The 24,892-nt window shown below is 53.5% G+C and overlaps 1 protein-coding gene across 1 annotated transcript; it reads right to left on the bottom strand.

The window, feature by feature from the left end:
* Positions 1-6,806: 6,806 nt before the first annotated feature.
* Positions 6,807-8,498, bottom strand: LOC137466983 (maestro heat-like repeat-containing protein family member 9). Its single transcript, XM_068178570.1, has 4 exons — positions 8,306-8,498; positions 7,836-7,983; positions 7,403-7,590; positions 6,807-7,313 (listed from the first exon to the last, which is right to left on the bottom strand). The coding sequence occupies exons 1-4, from the start codon at positions 8,443-8,445 to the stop codon at positions 7,172-7,174; spliced, it is 618 nt and encodes a 205-aa protein (XP_068034671.1). The 5' UTR covers positions 8,446-8,498; the 3' UTR covers positions 6,807-7,171.
* Positions 8,499-24,892: the final 16,394 nt, after the last annotated feature.

Here is a 24,892-nt window from a genome sequence, read left to right on the forward strand (position 1 = left end):
CCGGAGGAGAGGAGAGAAGGAATCGCGTGGCCCTGGCGCTGCCTGAGCTCGCAGCACCCCGGGAGCATCGCCCCCATCCCGCAGGTGCCCAGGGAGGGGGAGCTCGGCCCAAATATCCTGGGGCTGCCTGGGTTTGGGGTTTTTTGCGGGGGATATTTGGAGCTGGCAGGGCTCCAAAGATCAGCCGTGGCGGGCCTTAGGGGGACATCATGGGGTCTTGAGGTCGGGAGCGGCTACACCCGGTATGAGACCTGTCATTCCCAGTATGAGCCTGGTTAAGGTCTTTCAGCTCCTGCCAAAGGTCTGACAGCTCCTAGTGAAGGTCTGACAGCTTCTGCTGAAGGTGTGACACTTCCTGGTGAAGGTCTGACAGCTCCTGTGAAGGTGTGACAGCTCCTAGTGAAGGTCTGACAGCTCCTGGTGAAGTTATGAAACCTCCTAGTGAAGGTCGGACAGCTTCTGGTAAAAATCTGACAGCTCCTGCTGGAGGTCTGACAGCTCTTGCTGAAGCTGTGACAGCTCCTTCTGAAGGTGTGACGGCTCATCCTGGTGGTCTGACAGCTCCTGGTGAAGGTCTGACAGCTCCTACTGAAGGTCTGACAGCTCTTTCTGAAGGTGTGACAGCTCCTGGTGAAAGACTGAAAGCTCCTCTTGAAGGTCTGGCAGCTTCTGGTGAAGGTGTGACAGCTCCTGGTGAAGGTCTGACAGCTCCTCCTAAATTCTGACCATTCCTGCCAAAGGTCTGACAACTCCTGCTGAAGGTCTGACAGCTCCTACTGAAGGTCTGACAGCTCCTGCTGAATTTGTGACAGCTCCTAGTGAAGGTGTGACAGCTCCTGGTTAAGGTGTGACAGGTCCTGCTGAAAGTGTGACAGCTCGTTCTGAAGGTCTGGCAGCTTCTGGTGAAGGTGTGACAGCTCCTGGTGAAGTTCTGACAGCTCCTGGTGAACATGTGAAAACTCCTGGTGAAGGTCTGACAGCTCCTGCTGAAGGTCTGACACCTCCTGGTGAATGTTCGACAGCTCCTGCTGAAGGTGTGACAGCTCCTGGTGAAAGTGTGACATCTCCAGGTGAATGTTTGACAGCTCCTGCTGAAGGTGTGACAGCTCCTGCTGGAGGTCTGACAGCTCCTTCTGATAATCTGACAGCTCCTGCTGAAGGTGTGACAGCTCCTGGTGAAGGTGGGACAACTCCTAGTTAAGTTGAGACAGCTCCTGCCGAAGTTCTGACAGCTCCTGCTGTCGGTCTGACAGGTCTTGTTTAGGTCTGATAGCTCCTCCTGAAGGTCAGAGAGCTCCTGCTGAAGGTGTGATAGCTTCTGGTGAAGGTCTGACAGCTCCTGCTGAAGCTGTGACAGCTGCAGGTGAAGGTGTGACAGCTCCTGCTGGAGGTGGGACAGGTCTTGGTGAAGGTCTGACAGCTCCTGCTGAAGCTGTGACAGCTCCAGGTGAAGGTGTGACAGCTCCTAGTGAAGGTCTGACAGCTTCTGCTGAAGGTCGGAGAGCTCCTTTGAAGGTCTGACAGCTCCTGGTGAATGTCTGACAGCTTCTGGTGAAGGTCTGACAGCTCTCAGAGTGTCAAATTTACGTGGCTAGAGGGTGGTGTGCAGAAAGGAGACAGAGGAGTCCTGTAAAAGTCCCTTGATTGGCATAAAGGGAGAGCGTGCATCAGGCGTGTGTCCAACGCAGTCTCCCAATCACTTGGATCAAGTAGCCTTCTTTTCTTCTTTCCCGGCTGCATTTTCTTTCATTCCCTTTCCCCCTTGGCTGAGCTACTTGGAAGGTACTCGGGACTTCCCGATCTGCCCATCATGTCCCCCTCATTACGTGCCCTCTATAAAACACACGATCCACGATCATTTCAACTAGCTAAATCAATTGATATTTTTAGTGAGCTTTACTGATTGACATGGACTGCTCCTCAGCCAAGGCCATGCTAAACTCCTGAACTTAGGGAAGAAGAACAAAGACTTTATAGGGTTGTGAGAGACGAGGTGACATTTTGCTGAAGCCAAAAGATTATTCAGCTAAAGAATGAAAGCTGTTGGTTCTATGTGTTGTTGTTTGTGGTTTGGATATGTTCTGGTTGGTTTGTTGGGTGTTGCTGGAGAGGGGCGGGGTTGAAGCCCTGACTAAAAAGGAATTCAGATGATGGGGGAGTAGACAGAAAAGCAGGTGGTCAGGAGAGAATGGAAGTGCCCCAGTACCGAGCCAATGGGAAAGGGGACAGGGACTGCCCCAGCCGGGAAATGCCCGAAAATTTTCCACTTTGTTGGAAGGTGTGTGTGTTCTGCTCTCGGGAGGGACATGCAAATTCGGCTCGGCTGAATCGGTATGAATGAACAGTTGTTGCCCTCATTTTTAAAAGTGTTAAGTTTTCTTTTATAGTTATTTTGAAAGTTTTAAAGTTCTCATAAAACTTTCTTAGCCTTCTGATAATGTTTACATATTTCTACTAAAGTTCTCATGCACTGTTCATGCAAATAATGATTGTTTTACATTCTTCTTTGTGGGAGGAGAAAATTAATAGACTGTTAGTTTGACCAGTGTGGTTACAGAAGTGGCAATTTCATCCTCCAATCTACTGCCACTTTTAGAATTCTATATATTGCAAAGTCAGAAATAAAATTAACTCTTTTTCTCTCTTGAACTCATCAAGCTTCTGTGTACTCCTTTGGTGCCAAATAGCAACAAAGTTTCTTTTTGCTTTGAAGACTTTGTCCCCATTTAATTGTGTCAAAAAGCCTGTTCATTTCTAACAGGATTATAAATATTAAGTTCTTCACCCAGGGCAGATTTAAAGCCCAAACTCCCATGTCACGTCCCCCAGACTTCCGGAACATCGCCAGAGCTCCCCCAAACCCTCCTGTCAGCCCCTGGAAACGCCCCAGAGACCTCCCAACCCCTGTTTCAACCCCGCAGCTGCCTGTAACTCCCCCAAAGACCCCACCCCAGCTGCCCATAACTTCCCCAAAGCCCCCCCAAGCCCCATATCACATTCCCTGACCTCAAACAAACCCTTATTCTCCCCCCTGCCCCCCTGCAATTTCACTCACACACGGCCATGGCCTGAGGGGACACGCTGGTGGTCTTCAGGTGGGAGCTGGCCAGGGCATCCTGACCAAAGACCTGCGGAGCTTCAGCCTTTGCAGGGGAGGCTGGCAGCAGCTGCACCCCCAAAACAGCCCCTGCAGCCCCCTCAGCCATGCAGCTGCACTGCTGGATGACTGGCTCTACGTGTCTGGAGGTGCAGGGGGGGCTCGGGGCATCCTAGGGTAGGCTGGTGGGATTTTCAAGAGGCTACAGGGCCAAGGGGCCTGGAGGATCTGGAAGTGCTGGGGGAATTTGGGGAAAGGGGAGGTTGGAGGGATTTGGGGAGCTGTGTCATGACTGGCTCCATGTGTTTGGAAGTGGGAAGGGGTATCAGGGGGTCCGGGGCAATTTCTCGGGGGGCTTTGCAGGGACTATAGTGGCTGGGGGAGCTTCAGGGCATCTTGGGGGTGTGGGAGCATTTTGGAATGAGAGGGTATACGGGAGGGCTGGGGGGCAACGTGTTCTATGTCTTTAGAAGTGGGGAGGGGACTGGGGGCTGATTTTGGAGCCTCCACTGATTACTGGGTGCCCCCCTCCAGCAAAGGGCCAAGGCTGTTTTCTCCTCCCATCTGGGAGGGGGGGGTGAGCTTTGAGGATCCCATCTTCAGTCGGGGGGGTCCCTTTGTCACTGAAACTGTGTGAAAATGAAACATCTCCAACAGCAAATTCAGGGTTAGAGAATCAAAGGCGTTACTTTATACTGGTCAGGACGTGCAACAGAAATCATTGCATCTACACATTGCCCGGGTGTGCAGCCAGCAACACACGGGCAGGAGGACACAGATGGCGCTTCCTGGCTGGGAGAGGGCTTGTGGCCATCCCCAGGCACCGGTCTGACAGGGATCCCCGCAGCTCCAGCCCTGCACAGCCACTCTGTCGCCAGCACAAAGGCTTCAGCAGAACCAGCAAAGGCCAAGGGGCTACTTTTCCCTTCCCCACTGCTGGCCTGGGCCGCTTGCTGAGCACAAGGACCCGTTTTCCCCTCTACCCCTGTGCTCTGCAGACCCTGGGCAGCAAATGAAAGATCCTGGGAGTCTGTCTATTACAACATATCCTACATTTATATGCTAAGGAAAAAGGAAAATAAGGAAAGAACAATGTTGAACAAATCAAACATTGCTTCTGGCTGAGGTGGCCCCAGCAGACAGAGCTTCTGGGATCAGTTCTCTGCAGAGCTCCAGCAGTGCAGCCAGCCGAGCCCTGACAGACGAGGCCGCGTCCTCCATGCCCTGTGGAGCTGATCACGCAGGCTGTCGAAGATGGAATATCGAGCTCTCTCTACTGCCTGGAGGACGTACAGTGTTTGAATTGCCAGGCTTCCGACGGCGACGCTGATGTCATCTGCCATGCCTTCAAGGGCTGAAAGAGAGAGGAACAGAGCCATGGTCAGTTCCCGGATCTGAGGGGACCCGAAGAGACCCCCGTTCCAGGGCCGTGCCAGCCGGCTCTAGCCATGGCCAGCAGGGAGCAGGGACCAACAGGATCAGCCCGAAGCTGCTGGCCACGAATCCCCCAGGTGGCCCTGACGTCTCTGTGTGCTCTGCCCATACCGCCCCTCGTCCGCACAGGGAGCAGAGCCCTCGGCAGCCGGGGCAGGGCTTGCAGCTCCCCCGCCAGCCCCCGCTGACAGCCCGCTGCCCTCACTCACCCTCACAGATGAGCTGGAGCTCTTCCTTCTTCCCCCTGAGGTGCTGCCCGGCCATCCCTGTGAACACAGAGCCTGTCACGGCCCAGCGGCACAGCTCCCTGCCAGCGGCGCTGCCAGCCCTGTGGCCACACGGCCTCCTGGCCCGGCAGGGCTCAGCCCGGGCCCTTGCCGCACGCTGCCGGCCCAGGGCACGGCTGCGAGAGGGCGGCAGCAGCGCCGAGGCCAGGCGGGGCTCCACGGCGCCGGGCCCGGATGGCGCTGCCGGGGCAGCAGCCGGGGCTGGGGCCGAGCTGCGGCGGGGCGGGGAGGGAAGGGGAGCCCGGGCTCACGGCTCACCGATGAACCTGATGGCCTCCTCTCGCAGGGACTGCTGCGGGCTGTCCAGGTACTGCAGGGCCCGGCGCAGGTGCTCGGCCGCTCGGCTCCTGTCGTCGGCCAGCTGCAGAGAGCGGCAGGAGGGAAGGGTTGGCGCGGGCTCAGCCCCTGTGCCGGGCGCTCCCTGCGCCCAGCCCCGGCCTCCCCTGCCCGCACAGCCCTGAGGCGCGGCCAGCAGCCGCGGGCGCCGGGCTCTGGAGGGGGCAGAGGGGCGGCTGCTGCCCCGGGAGCCGCGGCGCCGCCCCGCCCCGCGGCCCCGCCGGGCCGGGGCTCCATCGGCCCCGGCTCGGGCCCACGGGAGCCTGGAGAAGAGCCCGCGCAGCCTCTGGGTGCAGCAGCGGGCAGGGGCACAGCTGCCAGCCCACACACTGAGCACCGCGCTCAGGGGGCTTCTCCAGCCTGAGGCTGGCACTTCCAGGCCGTCCTTACCAGGCACTCGGTGAACTTCCACAGCTTCTTGTTCTTCACCAGTTTTTGAAGATCCCTCCTCTTCAGGAACTCAGCCACACAAAGCAGCGTTTCCTGAGAAACCTGGAGAGCAGCAGAGATGCGGAGATGGCCCCACAGCCCAGGGCGCAGGACCTGTGTCCCTGTGTCCCTGTGCCAAGGCCTGGAGGAGGCTGCAGCCCACGAGGCGCTAGGGCAGGAGGCAGCTGAGCCCCCTCCCAGGGGGACAGCAGCAGCCCATGAGTCCTCACCTGTGCCACATGCTGATTCTCATCATGGCAGTGGAAGAAGAGTGGCAGCAGGCTCTGGCGCACGTGTGTCTTCAGGGCCTTTTCTTCCTTTTCCAGTGGAAGAGACACCAATGTTTGGAAGAGCAGTATGGAGAGCAGCTGCACATGGCTATTGTCCTGTATGAAAGGAAGAAAAAAAGACCTCAGCATCGGCTGCACGGGGCTCAGCTTGGCTCAGGCCTGCAAATCCACAGGTCACAAAGTGTCCAGGCAGCAGTCAGTAGCCGTGGCTGGGGGCAGCGAGCCTTACGTGGTCAAAGAGTGGCAGGAGCGCCTCAACCAGCTGCAGTGCGATGGGGCTGGGTATCAGCATGGCCTTGTCCCAGAAGATAAAGCTGAGGAGCCTGACTGTCATGCTGACTATCTCTCCATCTGCGTCCCACAGGAGCTCCACAAGACTTTCAGTCAGGCTCCACATTTTTTCGCTCTGTGCAGAACACAAGTTTGTGAAACGCCATCCTGCTGCCGCAGGGCCTAGGGGCCAAAGGGCTGTTCCGAAGCACTTGGGCAGTTGAACCAGGAGGCAGGAGAGCTGGGAGCAGCTGCCCCAGCGCCCAAAGCCCAGCCAAGCCCAAGCGACTGCATTCCCAAGCGCAGCCTCAGCCGCTGCCCCCTTCTCACCATCAAGGGATCATCGATGAGCACAAGAAGGGCCCTGAGCGCCAGGCGACGCCTCTCCCTGCACTCGCTCCGCAGGTGCCTTGACAAGATTTGCAGGATTCTCTTAGCACCGCGTTCACTCAAGTTCAGGCACTCAAGAACCTGAAAGGCACAGGGCAGTGACAGGGGACCTGGCCGGCAAGAGCCCGGAACAGCACAGGGCTGGGCCCAGGCAGCAGCGCAGGGCGCGGGCACCGTCCCAGGCAGTTGCGGCTACGAGAGGGCAGAGAGCTGGGAGGCAGCTGAGCGAGGCAGCGCTGGCCATCAGGCTCACCTCCACAAGGAACGCCAGGGCGGGCAGTTCCCAGCGTGGCTCCTGTGTGCTGAGCAGCCGGAGCAGGTCGCGAGCGATCCTTGAGCACAAGGGGATGGAGACACAGGACATCTCCCTGGCAGGAGAAAAAGAAACCAAGACTTTGGGCCGGGGGACAAACCTCTCCCAGGACTGACTCACAGAGGTCTGGCCTTTCCCCAGCATCCTGTAAGGGCCCTGGCCTATTTGGGAGGTGGCTCCTTGTGGGCCCCCTCCTCTCCCAGCCTTTTCCAGTCTGCTTGGCTGTTCCTCGGTGACAAGGCCCTCTGGCCCACGACCACGGGGACTGTGTGGGGCACCCTGGGCACTGAGCACAAATGTCAGAGGCAGTGGGGAGAAGGGGGTCTCACCTGGCCAGCAGACCCACGGCATAGTGGTGGGTGTCAGCACACAGCAGCGTGTCCCAGCCACACTTGCGTTCTATTGCCACCACCACATCCTCGTGCTGCATTTGGCAGAGCAGGGACTTCAGGGTCCGCACTGCAAACCTGCATGCAGAGCAAAGCCCAGGTCACGCTGGGAGCACTGGCTCCTGCCCTGGGCACCTGGCAGGGACAGGAGGACTGGCATGGAGCACCTGTTGGGGTTGGTGGCAAGGCCGTATTGCTGCTGGCATCCCTTCCAGAAGGTATCGACCTCCGCTGGCACATCCAACGTGCTGAAGAACACTTGGAAGAGCAGATGCACAAAGAGGCGGGGGAAATACACGGTCACTACATGTGGGACACAGGGCATCTGGAGGATCTTCCACATCACCACAGTTGCCTGCAAAGGACAGAGCAGCCCGAGACAGTGCTCAGTGCCGAGGTGTCCGTGTGGCAGGGCCCGAGCATGGGAGGGAGAGGCCCGGAGAGACACAGGGGGAGCACCGGGCCTGGTGGCCCTGAAGCTGCCCCGAGGCCAGGTTTCAGCCCAGCGCCTGAGGCAGGGAGATGCAGTGGGGGAAGGAGGATGCAGAGCTGCTGGACAGGTGGCCTTGGGGCCAGCAAAGGCCAGTGTCAGAAACTCACAGCCAGGACAAAGACACCCGTTTTGTCCCCATCGGAGGTGCACGTGCTGTGCTCTGGCCAGCTCCCCAGCACATCGAGGAGTATCAGCTGCGCCGGCTCCGCAGTCCTGGGCGAGCACATGATGCTCTTCCACATGGTCAAAGCAGCTCTGTGGGGTCAGAGCTCTGTCTCAGAGGAGTCTGGGACACAGCACCGTGGCCTGGGCGGCAGCGGGGAGCTGAGCTGGCTGCCAGCCCTGCCTCTGCCCACTGCCCCTCGCCAGCAGCACCCAGACAGCCCAGCCCTGTGGGGACAGGTCCCTGAGGGCCAGCGAGGAAGCATGGCAGAAGGCTCGGGGGCTGACGTGCCAGGGCTGGCAAAGGGAGCAGCCAGAGGGCCCTGGAACTCTCTGTTGGTCAGACACCTGGGACAGGCTGTACAGGCTGATGGGCTGGGGAGCCCTGAGCCCTCTGGGCAGGTGGGCCCCATACCTGTCACAGGATGGGGCCACACGCAGGAGCGTCATTACTACGTCAGCAGGCTGCTCTTTGGTGAGATCCAGCAGGGCCCTGTTCAGCCTGTGCTCAGCAAACTGATTGGCCATGAGCCACTGGTGGATGTACCTCACCATGGCAGGCACCTGGAGAAGGCACGGGGAGACTTGGAAAGCTGCCAGAGGGAGGAATGTCCCCAGCTTCCCCAGAGAAGTGCTTCCCTTGCCACCCCACTGCCATGGCCCTCAAAGCCAGGGATGTTCCACAGAATGCTCCAAGCGCGGTGCTCGGCTGAGCAGTGACAGCAGGCCCAGCCCAGGTGGGGATGGCTGCAGGTACCTGCGCTGTTCTGCGGAAGAGGCCACGGGTGCGTTCCTGCTCTTGTGTGCGCTGCACGGCTGCATCTGGCAAAGAGCGAGCGCAGCCTGAGCTGAGGGGCTGCGGGCGAGGCCGGAGAACACAGCCCAGCCCTGCGCTCCCCAGGTAGGAACAGCCCCGGGATGTCCCAAGGGATGGAGCACGGCTCTGGGGTGTCTGTCCTGGCCCCTATTCCGTCCTGTCCATGGGCATGTCCCCAGGGGATGGGATGGGATGGGATGGGATGGGATGGGATGGGATGGGATGGGATGGGATGGGATGGGATGCAATAGGATGCAATGGGATGGGATGTGGCCAAGCTGGCTGCAGCCACCAGCCCTGCAGCCCAGCAGCCCAGCTCTGCCACTCACCCTCCTGCAGAGGCTTGAACCGCACCACCTCTTCAGTCTCCTGTGCTGGGCCAGCTCCAGGGCCTTCTTCCTCTTCCTCCACCCAGGCCAGCTTGGGCACTCTCGGGGATCTGTGCTCCATGTCAGTGACTGGATTTGTGACGACTCACAGGAGAGATGTCTCAGAAATCTCCGAGTCAGCAAGGCCTGCAGTCGTGCCTGGAAGGCACCTTCAAGAGAGAAGCCTCAGGAAGGCTACAGGACAGCAAGTCCTGCACTCTGGTCTCGAGGGCTCCTTGGCCACAAGGACAGGAGACTCCTGTCAAGGATTGTGGTCTGGCCTCGAGGGCACTGGTGGCAGGGGATGGGAGATGCCTCTGGGGCACCAAGTCCCCACGGTCTGCCCTCGAGGACACCTGCAGAAGAGAAGCCTTGGGAAGGCCACGGGTCACCAAGTCCTGTGGTCTGGCCTCGAGGTCAGCTGCAGGAATAGCACCTCGGAAAAGCTCTGGGTCAGACACGAACAAGTGTGCTGTGCGGGGGCTCCTCACGGCACCGCTCTGTCCCGTCCTGTCCCGTCGCGTGCTCCGAGCACTGTGGTGTGGCCTTGTCACCACCAGCTCCTATGTCACCCCGTGTCACAAAGGGCCCTTGGACACGCTGTCCCGTTCCATGCCACGGTGACCATGCTGCACCATGTCACAAAGGGCCCCTGCACACACTGCCCCCTGCCCTGGGACCACCCCCAGCCCACCCAAAGTGGCTCAGGTTGGAAGGAATCCCTCACCCCAAGTGTCTAAGACACCCCGACAGGATCTTTAGGAACGGCTCAAACCATCAGCAAACGCTGCCCTGCTCTGCGGGCTCAGGGCAGCAGAAGGAGGCCCCAGGGCTGCCGACGCAGCTGCGCTGGGAAGGGCATGGGGCCTTCCACAGAAGCTGGCACGGCCTCCTTGGGACACGTCCTGGCTGGTGGCCATCCTAAGCGTGGCTGTGTGACACAGACGAGGAACGTGTGGGCCAGGGCAGGAATGCTGCTCTGACCCCTTGCGCCCGGGGAGCGCTGACATCAGCAGATGTGGCAGGGTCCCTGCCCAAGCAGACCTGCCACCCCCGAGCCCTGGCAGCACCAGTGCCCGTCTCCTGCCCCAGAGACCTGTGCCCGTGGGGGGCTTCTGTGCCAGAGGGAGCCAAAGCCCACGTGCATTGGGGGCTGCACTCCTGCCTGCAGGGGCTGTTGGCAGGAGCACCTGGAGCAACTGCTGGCAACACTTGGGTCTCTGTCAGAAGCTCTTACTCCATGCTGAAATTATCTTCTCATTGAAGTTATTGCCTTCAGCACAAAACCATCTCAGCGGCGAAGGCACAGAAGAATCTGGCAAGTAAGAATCCTCAGTTCAGGAATGCTTTACTTCCCATTGCTCGACTCAAGTAGTTCCAAAAAGTTGCAAACTTCCCAAATTAATTGGGATGGCCTGAGGAGGTGAAGATTTGTAATTTTGCTTCCCATCTCAAAGCAGCAACTCATTTGCCTTAACTTCATCCACTGAGGGTCACTTTACAGAACATAACACTACACAAAAAAAGGGCAAAAAACAAGGGCCATGCTTTGGTTTTCTAGGAAGGGATGATAATATCCTAATTCTCTTAAGGAATAAAAGCTCTCAAGAAATGAGAGTCCACTCAGTGGTACAAAAGTAGCCCAAAGAAATGAGTAGATTACAAAAGGGCTAATCCTCCCCCTGGTACAGATTTCTAAGTGGCCAGTAAAGTACAGCTCTCCCCTCTTGTTCCCTGCAGGAGAATCAGGACCATGAGGAGGAAAAGTCACAGATATTCTTTGTGCCCTCCCTAACCAAAGCTGTGCCAAAGCACAGATGCTGCCTTCAAACTGACTCAAATTCCAGCCTAGACCTCTCACCTTCCAGACAACTCCTTCTCCAACACCCCCCCAACACCAACCCCCCCAGACTCCCACACAGAAGCCCTCAACACCCCGCCAGGAGCCCCAGCTGTCCCCATCCCTCCGCAGAGCTTTCCCACCCTCCAGCAAACGCCCTGGTTCCCTGCAGGTGCCGTGGGATGGCACTCAGGAGGATCTGCTCCAAGGCCTTCCCCTGGAGCACGCTCAGGCTGCCAGGCCTATGGATCCTGGATCATCCTTCCCACCGAGCCTTCCCGTGCACGGCTGTTCCATTTGCACCTTTGCGCTCAGCTCGGACTTCTCCACTTCACCAGGAGTGCTGGGAAAGGATGGAGAGCAGCCGGGCAAGCTCTTTCTCCAGCTCCCTCTTTACCCTTGGGGAGGGAGAACATTCCACAGGAAAGCAACTGGTGCCACAAGGAGCGGGTGGCCTCAGGCACCTTTGGGGATGAAACAAGGCCTTTGTTTGACATAAGTAAGCACAAGCAATGCACATGAGTAAACAAGTAATTAGCACAGACATACCTAAGTACTTAGCACCAGTTAGCATAAGAAGAACCTGGTGGCCTAACTTGACATAAGAGTGACCTGACAAAAAGCTTTAGACATAGTCTACCAGAAGAACTAAGGGCAAGTGTGGAATCAGCCCTGTGCAGGGAAGCTGTGATGAAGACTTTGTGCTGCTTTGGGGCATCGAGACCGCTCCTGGCCAGCACCTGGAAATCAGCTTCAAGTTTGGGAATCAGACACCATGTATTTCTAACCCCCTGCCTATCAAATCACCACAGCCGTGTAAAGAAGGACGGTATGTTTGATACATTCCTACATCAACCCACTTAAATTTATATGTGGCAGAGAAACATTTTAGTGGGTGCAGACCCCTGCCCTCCCGCCAGGTCAATAAAAGGGCTTTTGGTAGACCATACATTTGGCTGCCGATTTGTTTGAACGAGGGAGACCCCTCAGGACTGCTGTATCCTGAGGGAACACCATTGGCCTTGGCCTGTAGGCACCTGCACAAGCTTAAAATCAGCTGCCTCAGCTTCCAGGACCTCTCTTGGCCAGCATCCTGACGTGGATGCAGGACTGCTGTGAGGCACTGCTGGGACCCAGCGGGACAGGACCGGCTGTCTCGTGTCCACGCAGCACCCCTCACACAGCCAGGGCCATCCCAAAACCAGACAAACACTCACTTGTCAGCAGAGGGGAGCAAGGAGCACTGGGCTCCTCTCAGGGTATCTCAGCTGGGCTGGCTCCACAACATGCCCCCACTCTCAGGCCTGCTGATGCCCAGCTGCCAGAAATGCCTACCTTGTTCTCTCCAGGATGCACAGGGAGAGCCAATGAGCAGGACGCCTTGGGAGGCAAACCTTCCCAGCCTTTTCTGAGGCCAGGGACACACCAAGATCAGCCAAGACTCTCCACGCTGCCTGGCCCACACAGCCCAGCTCTGTGCTGGCTCTGGGCCACAGCAGCTTCCACTAAGCAAGAGGCAAATGCACATTGCCAAGAGTTGAAACACAGCAGACAGGGAAGAGGTGAAAAGTGTGTGTGTAAAGGCCTTTTAATTCACAGCTCTCAGAGAGAGCTCTGGGGCTCACGGCTGGACAGAGATGCTCCTGCTCATGCCTCTGTCCAAAGGGGGAACACACCCTGCTGCAGGTGCTTGGGTTGGTCTCTGCAGGTCCAGGCAGATGCCAAACCCGCTCTTCACAGCCTTCTCCCTTCCCTTGCCACTCTGCCACAGAGAGCCAAAGGGGGACCCTTGCACCTACCTCACTGGGAGCTCCCTGGGAAGCACTTTCCTTGAGAAGCAAGCCCTTTTCCTCCAAAGGCATTTCTCCAAATGAAGCTTTCTTGGGCAACACCAACACACTCTTAAGAAAAGCTGGAAAGGCTTAATGACTTCAGGTCCTTTCAGGACAGGCACTCCAGCTGTAGCTCATATTCTCCCAAGTGTGTTTCCAGGTGGAGGTTCAGAGGGGCAGCCCCAGGCCCTCTACAAACACAAGCTGCCTGCTGCCTCTTCACCTGCCTCAACTCCTGCCTGCGGTCACGGCACCAAAACCAGGCTGTTCCAGCCAGAGCCCAGAGCCCTGTTCCCGCAGGAAGCTGTTGCCAGCACCTTCCAGGACTCTCCGCTGTGCATGCAGAGCTTTTCATGCCCGCTCCCAACAGGCTTTGGAAGGCAGAGCACAGCCTGGCTGGCTCTGCCACCAGCACAGCCCAAACACTGGTGGAGGAAGAAGTAGCAGGGGTTGTTTTGCGGCCATGCCCAAGAGAAACTGGAAGGGTGCCCTCCCTCTGGTCTCACTTGGTTGGCTTTCTGACTGGCTCTGAGCCTGGGGCTGCCATTGCTCAGTTGTGGGGACCAGAACCACACCCGGGATCCCGGCACTGCCTGACCGTGCTCCAGGCACTCTGTGCAGAGATAAACAGTGTGTATCAAGCTTAAAAGGGGCCTTGACCAAAAGGGCTGCTGGTAAGCTGCTCAGAGACATCTGGTGCACAGCTCAGTCCCTGTGTGAGTAAAGGTTTGGGGCTTGCAAGCAGTCGCCAACCAAGCATGGCCGGAGGGAGGGGGAAGGGTCCATTTGCCAATAGAGCGGCAGGAGGAAGGGATATTTACTGTTCAATTCTGTGACCACTAGTGATCCTGGGGGTGGGTCAAGTGAATCTGGACCTTAATGCTGTGATTCTACTTACTGCTATTGTGCGCTTATGGTGTCTGGACATTGTGGTTAATGTAGGTGGGTTTTTGTGATTGTGTGAGTGAGTGCCTTTGTGGGCTCAGTTATACGAAGGAGGGGGCGAGTGAGTGAGTGTACCCATGGTGCGGGGCGGGGAGGCTCTGCCCACTAGTGAGGCGGCCAAGTGAGGCCCAGGGTGCCGGCTGGGAGGCTGTGTGGGCAGATAGCGTCCTGCGGGGAGGCAGCTGGGGAGAAGCAGAGCAAGCAAAGAAGTGTGGGTGAGGACACGTGGCATGTTTGAATGTGTTTGTGTAGATTGTGCATGTTTTAACTGTGGCTAGACGAACTGAGAGGATTCCACTGCCTCAGTGGTTCGGGTTTGACCCCTGGGAGTTTGTAAATCCAGTGAATCACTGGATAGATAAAGGGGATGAATGGGTTTATTTAGAGGGACTTTATTGGACCTCAGCTAATGGTAACATAAAGGTAATTTACATCGTTTCTCTAGATTGGAAGCAACCCACTGTGGAGAATTTAGAAATTCACGAAGGAGTAAGTGGAATAGCCTGCCTTTGTGGGCAATTCTTGGGAGCCTTGGGCACCTCGAGAGACTGGCACCCTCCATGGGCACTATTGCAGTGCGGAGTTTGTGAGAAGCGTTGGTATTGCTGTTCAGCAGGCGGCGGGGCATATGCTCTGAGTGTGGATGGATGTTTCCTAATTGAGCCCATTTTGAACCTCAGATTTTAAAGCTTGTGTGTGGAAAATCACATCTGGTACCTGTAACCTGGGGTTGCACGTGGGAGGAGAATTGGGAAAGGACTGTGAGGCTTTGTGAAGAGAGTTTTGGGTGGAAATGAAAAGGAGAAGGAGATAATGGGAACGCACCAGAGCAAAGAAGTTACCCCGAGCTAGCTCTTTAGGGTGTATCTTAACCCACTGGAAAGAAGTCACCAGTAGGGGGGGATTGGAGAACAAGATTTAATCCAACACTGCATGCGGTGGTGGCCATTATACAGGCTGGAAGATTGAGCCAAGTGGCCACCGGCAGGAACTTTAGATTGTAATACCTTGTTGCAGTTAATGCGGTTTTTAGACAGGAAGGAAGTAGGATGAGGTCTCTTATGCTGATATGTTTCTTGCCTTACGAAATCATCTGGAATGGGAGAGGCACTGTGGGCTCAGCGCTCCCTCAGACCCACTGGTGTTAGCCCTTGAGAAGGAAAACAAAGGAAATAGAGGGCAAATTAAGCAATGTTGCTCAGCGTGCAGCATAGGACAGCCATGTACCAAATCAGATAAGGTCTACCGTGCTGCAGCTCAAGAACAAGATACAATAGATTTGCTGAAAGTGCCTCCTAGGAGACGGGAGGATGAGGATGAGGATGAGGATGAGGATGAGGATGAGGATGAGGTGGACTTTCCAAAAAAAGAGGATGCAGGCTTGGAAGGGACATCTACTCAAACCCACTCCCCTCCTGGCAGTCCGGTTTTGTCCAGAACCAGGAGACAAGCAGTGTTACAGGCCGCTCTGCGAGAGGCAGTGGGACCAGAAGGAGGGAGACTGATGGTTAAAGTACCATTCTCCACCCCTGATCTAGAGGCGTGGGAAAGGATTGCTAAAAATTACCACAGCAACCTGACACTTATTGCGAAGCATTTACAATATGTTATCAAACAACACAACCCAGATTGGAGAGACACCCAGGTATTACTGGATACTTTCACTGAAACAGAAAAGCAGCTGATCCTGAGAACAGCAGGGGCTTTGGCAGAGGATCACCGTAAAAGCCAGTGATTGGATGTAAGAGAATTTTTCCCTCTCCAAGGGATCCTAAATGGGATCCAAATATATCGGCAGAGTTTCAGAAATTAGCAGATTATCAAGATTGGATAGCACTGGGAGTGGAGAGAGCTATCCCAAACACCAAAAAATGGTCTGTCCTGTATTCTATTAAGCAGGGGCCTTCCGAGACTCCATCTGAGTTTCTAGAGTGTCTAAGGGATTCTATGCATCGCCATGCATCATTAGACCTGGGGTCTGAGATAGGAATTGTGGTGCGGAGAATCACAAATGGGACATCTCGCCATGATCAATATGATCAAGTGAAGCCAATTTTATTGTACAGAGGCCTGTATTTAGAATCAGTTCTGCTGTGCAAGAGTCTCTATCTAATACATGATTGGTTAATCCTAGCTGTTTATGCGTCTAAAATTAAATGCTGGTTGGATCACCCAATTCTTCATGCGTCTTGCTTTGGTTGTCTGGCCCACCCTGAGTTCTCTTTTTTATTTTGCTGACAACTTTGCGGATTCCTCTGACTTCTTCTTTTCCTGTCGTCAAGGATTCACTGACCCCGTTTCTAGAACTGGTTCCTTTGTTACCAGAAGGCTGGAATGTGCATCTGCTGAATGTGTCCATTGTCCTGCAAAAAATCCTCAACAGGGGATGTTCTATTAGTTCCAGAAGCAGGGTGAAATCTATTAGGGTGGGATTTACAGGTGCAGTTAGACATTGGAGTACTGCCAGAGGAAGGAAAAATGGTGGTTAAACTTCTCCAATTAACAGAAGAGAATGAGGACAAAATTCATGAGATGGTGCGGGCAAAACCAAAAAATCAAGGTAAATTGAACATGAAACCTGTAGTAATAAAAACAGTTGATGAGAACCATCCAGTTCAGGTATGACAATACCCACTCTCCCTGGAAGGGAGACAAGGACTGCAGCTGGCCACCCAGGACCTATTTGAGTAGGGTGCCTTAGAACCATGTATGTCCCCCATAATACACCTGTTTTACCAGTAAAGAAGTCTGATGGGACTTACAAGCTTGTCCAAGATTTAAGAGAAGTTAACAAAAGAACAGTGAATCAGTACCCAGTAGTGCCTAAGCCCTATACACTACTGAGTAATATCCCCCCAGCACACCAGTGGTTTAGTGTGACAGACCTAAAAGATGCCTTTTGGGCATGTCCACTGGCAGGAGAAAGTAGGGATATGTTTGCCTCTGAATGGGAGGACCCCGATTCAGGGAGAAAGCAACAGCTTCGGTGGACTAGGTTACCACAAGGGTTTTCCAAATCCCCAAACCAAACAATTCTCCATCAAACCTGAGATAAAGATCATCCAGTATGGAGACGATTTGCTTCTCTCAGGACGGGAAGAAAACAAAGTTCGAGAATCCACCATAGCATTGTTAAGTTTTCTGGGGAACCAAGGACTTTGAGTATCAAAAGGGAAACTCCAATTTGTAGAGAGGGAAGTAAAATGCCTAGGACGTGTGATTTGTCAAGGGAGCCAGTGGCTGAACCCTCAGAGAATTGCAGGGATTGCCTCACTCCCACGGCCAAAATCTAAGAGAGAAGTCAGAGGGCTTTTAGGCCTGTTGGGATAGTGTAGGCTATGGATTGAAGGATACATGCAGGCCATCAGGTTCTTGTTTGAAAAGTTAATAGAAGAAGAGATAAGGTGGGAAGAAGACGACAAGCAAATTTTGAAGCTTTAAAGAAAAAATTAGTCAGTGCAGCAGCACTGAGTCTTCCTGCCTTAGACAAACCCTTCTATCTGTTTGTGGATATAGAAAAAGGGGCAGCACGTGGAGTGTTAGCCCAGGACCGGGGAGGATCCAGGAAACCAGTGGCCTGTTTATCAAAACTGCAAGACCCTGCCAGCTGGGGGTGGCCAACCTGCATTCAGGCGGTGGCAGCGAGCGCCCTACTCGTAGAAGAAAGCAAAAAATTAACCTCTGGGGGAAAATTGAAAATATATACCACTCACTCAGTAAGGAGTATCCTCAGCTAAAAGGCTGAGAAATGGCTCACTGATTCCCAAGTGCTAAAATATGAAGCCATCCTAATAGACAATGGATAATTAGAGTTAATTGTGAGTAACCAACTGAACCCTGCCCAGTTTTTAGATGGAAATCCAGGTGAGGAATTAATATATAATTGCCTAGAGGTTATAAATTATCAAACTAAAGTAAGAGAGGACCTAACACATCAACCATTCCAAGGAGGGAAATGATTGTACATTGATGGATTTCCACAGGTAATCCGGGGACAATGGGTATCAGGATACATTATAGTAGATGAAGAGTTAGTGGCCCTAGAAAAAGGAAAGTTACCTTCCAACTGGTCAGCCCAAGCATGTGAGTTGTATGCCCTAAAGCAAACTCTGGAAATATTAGCACAGAAAAGAGGAACAATATATACAGACTCAAAATATGCTTTTGGAGTAGTGCATACCTATGGGAAAATCTGGGAAGAGTGTGGGCTATTAAATTCAATGGGGAAAGGAACTAAAAACTTATTTTAGAAGTGATAGAAACCTTACAAATACCAGAAGAAGTGGCAGTAGTATATGTTAAAGGACATAAAAAAGGGGTGACTCAAGAAGAACAGTGGAACCATTTAGCAGATTTAGACGCTAAGAATTCAGCCAAATCAGGGTCAGAAAAACTAATGATAGCATTAACCCCTATGGGAGAAATAGAAGAAGTTCCCGTATTCAGTGAGACAGAAGAGAAAGAATTCCTTAGAATAGGAGCTAAGAATGATAACAAAGGGAAGTGGAGATTAGCAGATGGGAGACAAATGTTGAATAAACTCCTTGCCAGGAAAATGTTAGAAGGCATACATGGAACAACACATTGGGGTACACAAGCGCTAAGTGATCAATTTCTAAGGGACTGGGGCTGCATTGGAATGTTTTGGGGATAGCTAAGCAAGTAACTGAAAGGTGTGTGATATGCCAACAAGTGAGTCAGAAAATCATGAGGAAAACACCCAGAGGAGGGCAAGAACTAGCCTTAAGACCCTGTCAAAACATCCAAGTAGACTTTACCGAGCTTCCCCATGTACAACGGTGGAAGTTTTTACTAGTGATAGTAGGCAACTTGACTCACTGGGTAGAGGCGGTACCCACGGTTAAAGCCAATGCCAATGTTGTGAGTAAAACACTTCTAGAATCAATCATTCCCCAATATGGGATGGTGAACAGGATTGATTCAGACCAAGGAACTCATTTCACCTCTAAAATATTGCAAAAAGTTGTTCAAACCCTGGGAGTAAATGGGAATTACATACTCCATGGCATCCACAGAGTTCTGGTCACACTGAGAGGATGAATCAAACTCTTAAAAGAGCTCTAGTTGAGCTGATGACTGAAACCCACGTCATAGATAAAATGTCTCCCTTTGTCCTTATTAAAAATTAGAAACCAACCCCGGTCAGATCTGGGGGTGTCACCCTATGAAATGACATTTGGTTACCCTTTTTGACCTCACCCCAGAGCATTGCCATCTATGAGGAAGGGGAAGCCAATGCCAAGAAATATGTTATGTCTATAGGAGAAACCTTACAAGGGCTAAGACATAAAGAGGCAATTCCTCAAACTAACACCCTGGATTTCAGAATCCATAATGTTAATTCTGGGGATTGGATCAAGTAATGATCAAGTCATGGAGAGATCAACCTCTAACTCCTCAGTGGGAAGGTCCCTTTCAGGCACTGTTCATCACCGAATCAGCCGTGTGAACTGCAGAGTGGGGATGGACTCATGCCAACAGATGGACTCATGCCAACAGTTAAAGGCCCGGTAGAAGAACCCAAAGAGTGAACTACAACATCCAGACTGGGTGAAACGAGATTGACTCTTAAGCAGAGACTGAAAGACAACCAGAAAGACACCAAGATGCCCAAAGTCAAGCTTCCACCAACCAGTTTGAGGACTGTCTTCCTGTGTTAATGGGTGAGAATTATCAGCATCTGTTGATGGGAAGTACACAAGGGTCTGTAAAAGGTGATGGGACAGCTTCTTTAAGAAAATAAGACAAAGGAAGCAGGGCAAGACCCCTTTGTTCACTACCAAGAAGACCCCATAGCCCTGCTGTGGGTAGCAACCCCGTAGGCATGGTAAGGTAGGGACAAAAGGCCATATTGGACATCTGTAATTCCCCAACTGTCTTTGAATACAAAAGGGACTGGAGGGCGAGACCGAGCTGGCCTCTGGACCCCTAAGATACAATGACTATGGATCGCAACCACATAGGCACGGTAGATGGGAGTCAGAGCCATACTGGACCTCTGTAAGGCCCTTTTGTCCATTCCAAATAAGTGTGTCTAAGGAAAACCTGAGATTTTTCTCCTGTTCCCACTGTCCTTGCCCACATCAACAGCTGCTAGTATGACTCATTCAAGAGAGAGAGAATTTTTTTAATGTAATTGTTCAAGCAAAATGACTTATAGAAAAAGAAAAGGGGGTTTGTTATAGATGGGTAATCCTATTGTTGACTCTCACAATTAAGGGGTGAATATTAAGTATATGTTAAGAGAAGTTGTGTAGGTGTATAGTTATCTTTCCCCTCCCTCTTGCATTGTTATCACGGGATGCCCTCAGTAGTCAAGGCATTTGGGAGGGTCGGCTTGTTGCTATGGCAGCGCCTGACCTCCAATCAAGCTGTAAGAAAGTGATCTCCACCACTGGACAGTGAAGAAGAAGTGGATTGACAAGACTTTGGGAGGGGCTAGAGGTATAAAAGATAGAGCATCCATTTTGTAGATGAGCACAGGGTGACTGAATGCTTTGCTTCTGGCACTGTATTTATTCTTTATTCACTCTTCTGTTGTATTTTGATAAGGTCGTAATAAACCATTTACATTTGTGAAAGTGAAAATAGTTTCTCACATGGGGTTAGGGAATGTGGGGCAAGGTGTCCACACTGGGTCAGACCTCAAGTTAAACTTCTCTGACCTGGCCAGACCTCTTTAGGAGCGGCCCTACATCAATATCAATCACAGAATGCTGCAATCACCTCTTCTCTAATGAGAACAGTAATAAAAGACACTCTTTAAAATAGGAATACATATTTCTTAGAAGCTCTTTGAAATATTTCTCCATAACTGTAAAAGGAAACCTTCTTAATGAACTACATTAGAGCAGAGGGAAATCAAGGCAGAGCCATGGTTTGTCAGAAGTTGCTTGATCCTAATGAGCCCTGTGGTGCATTTGGAGCTGAGCCCTGGAACCTCAAGGCCTGAGAGGAGATTGCACAAACCTTTCCAGGAGTCAAAGTCAGAGGAAAAACCCAAAATGTCTCAAAGCATTAATGGGTGCCACTGAGGTCCATCCCAAACACAGGCTCCTCATGGACTCCTTGGAGGAGAGAACTGGAGGCCAGGATGGTAAAAAAAAAAATCTCAGAAACTCAGTGTGGAAAGGAAAATCCAAAGTACCTTAAACTCCTTGAGTATCTCAAAACATCAATGAGCCCCACTGAGTGTCAGTACAAAGCTCTCAAGGGACACGTTAAAGCAGATAATTGGGGCCATGATTGCACAAACCTCTCACAGAGTCTGGATGAAAAGGGAAACACCAAGTACCTTAAAAGAACTGAAGTACCTTGAAGCATTAATGAGCCCCACTGAGTGTTGTTCCTGACAAAGCCTCTCCAGGGACTAATTACAGCAGATAATTGGAGGCCATGATTGCACAAAGCTCTCAGAGACTCCAAGGCAAAAGCCAAAGCCAAAGTGCTTTGAAAAACCTGCAGTCCCTGGGAGCATGAAGGAGCCCCCAGGGCCATTCCTGAGCAAGGCTCCCCAGGGACTCCTTCCAGCAGATCCTTGAGGCCACTGGGATGTGGGCTAGGGGGGGATGCTGAGGGCAGGAAAAGGGGGTGACAGTGCCCAGCCTGGCTGGGGCTGTGCCAGGAGGCCCCAGCCTCAGGACAAGGTGTCTCCTCACGGCCCTTGGTGGCACGGCCCTTGGTGGCACAGATGCTGCTGTGCCCCAGGGCACCAACACTTGGCTTCTCTTTGTCCCCACCTGTCATCAGTGCCTCCAGTTCTCTGCTCTGCCTGGGGCCTGGGGACACTTTCTCAGTCGTGTCCCTCAGTGGAACCCATTAAAAGTCAAAGAAACTTTGGAGTTGGATTCTGTCTTGGAGTTCTGGAGAGATTTCTGCAGCTCCCTCTCAGGGCCTGATGTTCAGGGCCTGAGCACAAAGCCCCAGAGGGTCATTAGAGTCCTTGTGCTGTGTCTGTGCTGCTGAGCTGGGCCGGGCTCCTGGCACAGAGAGTGATCCTGGTAACCAAGGAGAGCTTCAAAAGCACATTTCTCTGGATGAGCAGCTCTTCTCCCAGCCCAGCAGGGCTGGGGCACTGCCTGCAGCCAGCCCGGGCACAGCACAGAGGCACAGAGAGCTTCAATCAGTCAGGGCTGGGAAGGTGCTGAGAAGTGCCTGGGGCAGAATCAGTGCCAGCCCTTGGCACAGGAACCTCTGGCTGCAGGACAATGCAGCTGCAGCTCCTGGAGTGATCTCCTACAGCTGGAACATCCCAATGCCCACAGACCCTGTGAGTACATTCTCTGATCATCTCTTGTGCAGAGCAGCCAGGGGTGCCCAGGGCTGTCCTGCAGAGCAGGGTCCTGCAGCTCAGGGCGCTGTGCTGGGCCAGGGACTCTGCTGCCTGCCAGGGACAGCTCTCAGCCGGCCCGGGGAGCTGCTCCCAGCGCTGGGGGACAAAATGTGGGTGGAAGGAGACAGCTGGAAAGGCTGGAAAGTGTTCTTCTTGTGTGGTGAGGATTCTGTATTGCTCAGGATTGCTCCCAGCATGACATTTACCTCCAGAACATTTCCAAGCATATTAAACAGGGAGCACAGCCAGTCATGGGCTACAAAATGGGAAAATCCTGCATTTTTAGTGTACTGATCTGTGTTGCCTGTATGGGAAATTGCACATAGATAGTCATCTCTCAGTTCACGATGAGAAATATAAAAAAATTGTCTCAGATCTGAATAAACCAGGCAGTGACAGAAATGAGCACAGGGCCCCTTAGAGGCAGCATCAGTGTTGCTTTTCCAGCCTCCTCAGGGTTGCTCTGACATTGCCATCAGAGCCTGCAGAGCCAGAGCTGCCCCTGGGCAGTGCCTGAGCTGGGAGGGGTCTGCAGGGCAGAGCTGAGCCCCCAGGGCTGGGCTGGGCTCTGGCAGCACTGGCAGGGCCCAGCCCTGGGCACAGGGGAGCAGCTGCTGGCAGGGACAGCTCCAGGCAGCAGAGCCCTGGGCAGGCAGGGTTGGGAAAGTACCCCCAAGCTGTGCTGGGATATTTAAAGTCCTCTCCAAACCCAACTATTCCATTATTACTTTTATTACAGAACCCCATGTGCAGCCACAGCCAATGTCCAACAGCAGCTCCAACAGCCACTTCCTCCTGCTGGCACTGGCAGACGCGCGGCAGCTGCAGCTCCTGCATTTCTGCCTCTTCCTGGGCCTCTCCCTGGCTGCCCTCCTGGGCAACGGCCTCATCATCAGCGCCGTAGCCTGCGGCCACCACCTGCACTCGCCCATGTTCTTCTTCCTGCTCAACCTGGCCCTCAGCGACCTGGCTCCATCTGCACCACTGTCCCCAAAGCCATGCACAATTCCCTCTGGGACACAGCACCATCTCCTACATGGCATGTGCTGCACAGCTTTTTCTGATTATCTTCTTCCTTGGGACAGAGTTTTCCCTCCTGACCATCATGTGCTATGACCACTATGTGTCCATCTGCAAACCCCTGCACTACGGGACCCTCCTGGGCAGCAGAGCTTGTGCCCACATGGCAGCAGCTGCCTGGGCCAGTGCCTTTCTCAATTCGCTGCTGCACACGGCCAATACATTTTCCCTGCCCCTGTGCCATGGCACTGCCCTGGGCCAGGTCTTCTGTGAAATCCCCCAGATCCTCAAGCTCTCCTGCTCCAAATCCTACTTCAGGGAACTTTGGCTCATTGTGGTTAGTGGCTGTTTAGCTTTTGGCTGTTTTGTGTTCGTTGTTTTCTCCTATGTGCAGATCTTCAGGGCCATGCTGAGGATCCCCTCTGAGCAGGGATGGCACAAAGCTTTTTCCACCTGCCTCCCTCACCTGGCTGTGGTCTCCATGTTCCTCACGACTGCCACATTTGCTCACCTGAAGCCCCCCTCCATCTCGTCCCCATCCCTGGATCTGGCCTTGTCAGTTCTGTACTCGGTGGTGCCTCCAGCCCTGAACCCCCTCATCTACAGCCTGAGGAACCAGGAGCTCAAGGTTGCAGTGAGGAGACTGATGACTGGATGCTTTCAGGAACATTAAACTGCTGGCCAATTTCTGCAAATCACTTGTAATAAAAGTTATCTTTGATGTTTCTTGTTGGTTTCATTTTGGAGGTTCTTTTTCTTTGTTTTACATTTTAATGTTGTCCACAAAGAAATATCCTTGTTTGTGCCATTTCTCATTTTGTTTCTCTCCACCTTCCCTGTGGCCACAGACTGTGTCAATGAGGGGCTGTGCTCTTGGTGGATTTAGAGGAACTAAAGGGTCTGCCAGCAGAGTTTTCTGCAGAGATGCCCTTTTGTTGCCTTCTCTGGAGCTGCAGCAGCAATGTCTGTGTGCAGAGCAGGGGACAGAGTGGCTGGACAGCAGCCAGGCAGAAAGGGATCTGCAGGGACTGATGGACAGCAGGCTGGACATGAGCCAGCAGTGTGCCCAGGTGGCCAAGAAGGCCAATGGCTCCTGGCCTGGATCAGGAATGGTGTGGCCAGCAGGACCAGGGCAGTGATTCTTCCCCTGTGCTCGGCACTTGTTGGGCAGCACATCGAGTGCCGTGTCCTGGCACTTGGACTTGTTAAACCTCACCTTGCTGGATTTGGGCCCTGGATCCAGCCTGTCCAGGTCCCTGTGCAGAGCCCTCCTCCCCTCCAGCAGATCAACACTCACAGGCAGCTTGTCATCTGCAAATTTCCTGATGGTGGACTCAGTCCCCTCATCCAGATCATGAATGCAGACATTTAAATCCACGCTGGCTGGCTCTGACCCCTCGGCCATCCTGTGGGTGCCCTGTGATGGCACTCAGGGTGATCTGTTCCATAACCTTGCCGGGCACCGAGGTCAGGCTGACAGGCCTGGAGTTCCCCAGATCCTCCTTCCAGCCCTTCTTGGGGATGGGCTCACACTGGCTCCTCCAGTGCTCTGGGACCTCCCTGCTGAGCCAGGACTGATGGTAAATGATGGAGAGCAGCTTGGCGAGTTCATCCACCAGCTCCCTCATCCCCCTAGGATGGATCCCATCTGATCCCATACACCTGTGAGCATCTGAGTGTCTCAGCAGGTCCCCAGCTGCTCCCTCCTGGACTACAGGGGGCTGTTCTGCTCCCTGTGCCTATCTACCAGCTCAGGAGATTTCTTGTCCTGAGGACAACCTATCCTAATATTGAAAATTGATACAAACAAGGTGTTAAGTTACTCAG

Source organism: Anomalospiza imberbis, unplaced genomic scaffold (assembly GCF_031753505.1).
Source record: "Anomalospiza imberbis isolate Cuckoo-Finch-1a 21T00152 unplaced genomic scaffold, ASM3175350v1 scaffold_49, whole genome shotgun sequence".
In the NCBI taxonomy this organism is placed as follows: Eukaryota; Metazoa; Chordata; class Aves; order Passeriformes; family Viduidae; genus Anomalospiza; species Anomalospiza imberbis.

Coding starts and splice junctions, on each gene's coding strand:
- LOC137466983 (XM_068178570.1), bottom strand. CDS start 8,445: ATGGTGAGGTACATCCACCAGTGGCTCATGGCCAATCAGTTTGCTGAG. Junction 7,591..7,835: donor CGGGTGTCTTTGTCCTGGCT/GTGAGTTTCTGA, acceptor TGTCCTTTGCAG/GCAACTGTGGTGATGTGGAA. Junction 7,314..7,402: donor CTTGCCACCAACCCCAACAG/GTGCTCCATGCC, acceptor CTCTGCATGCAG/GTTTGCAGTGCGGACCCTGA.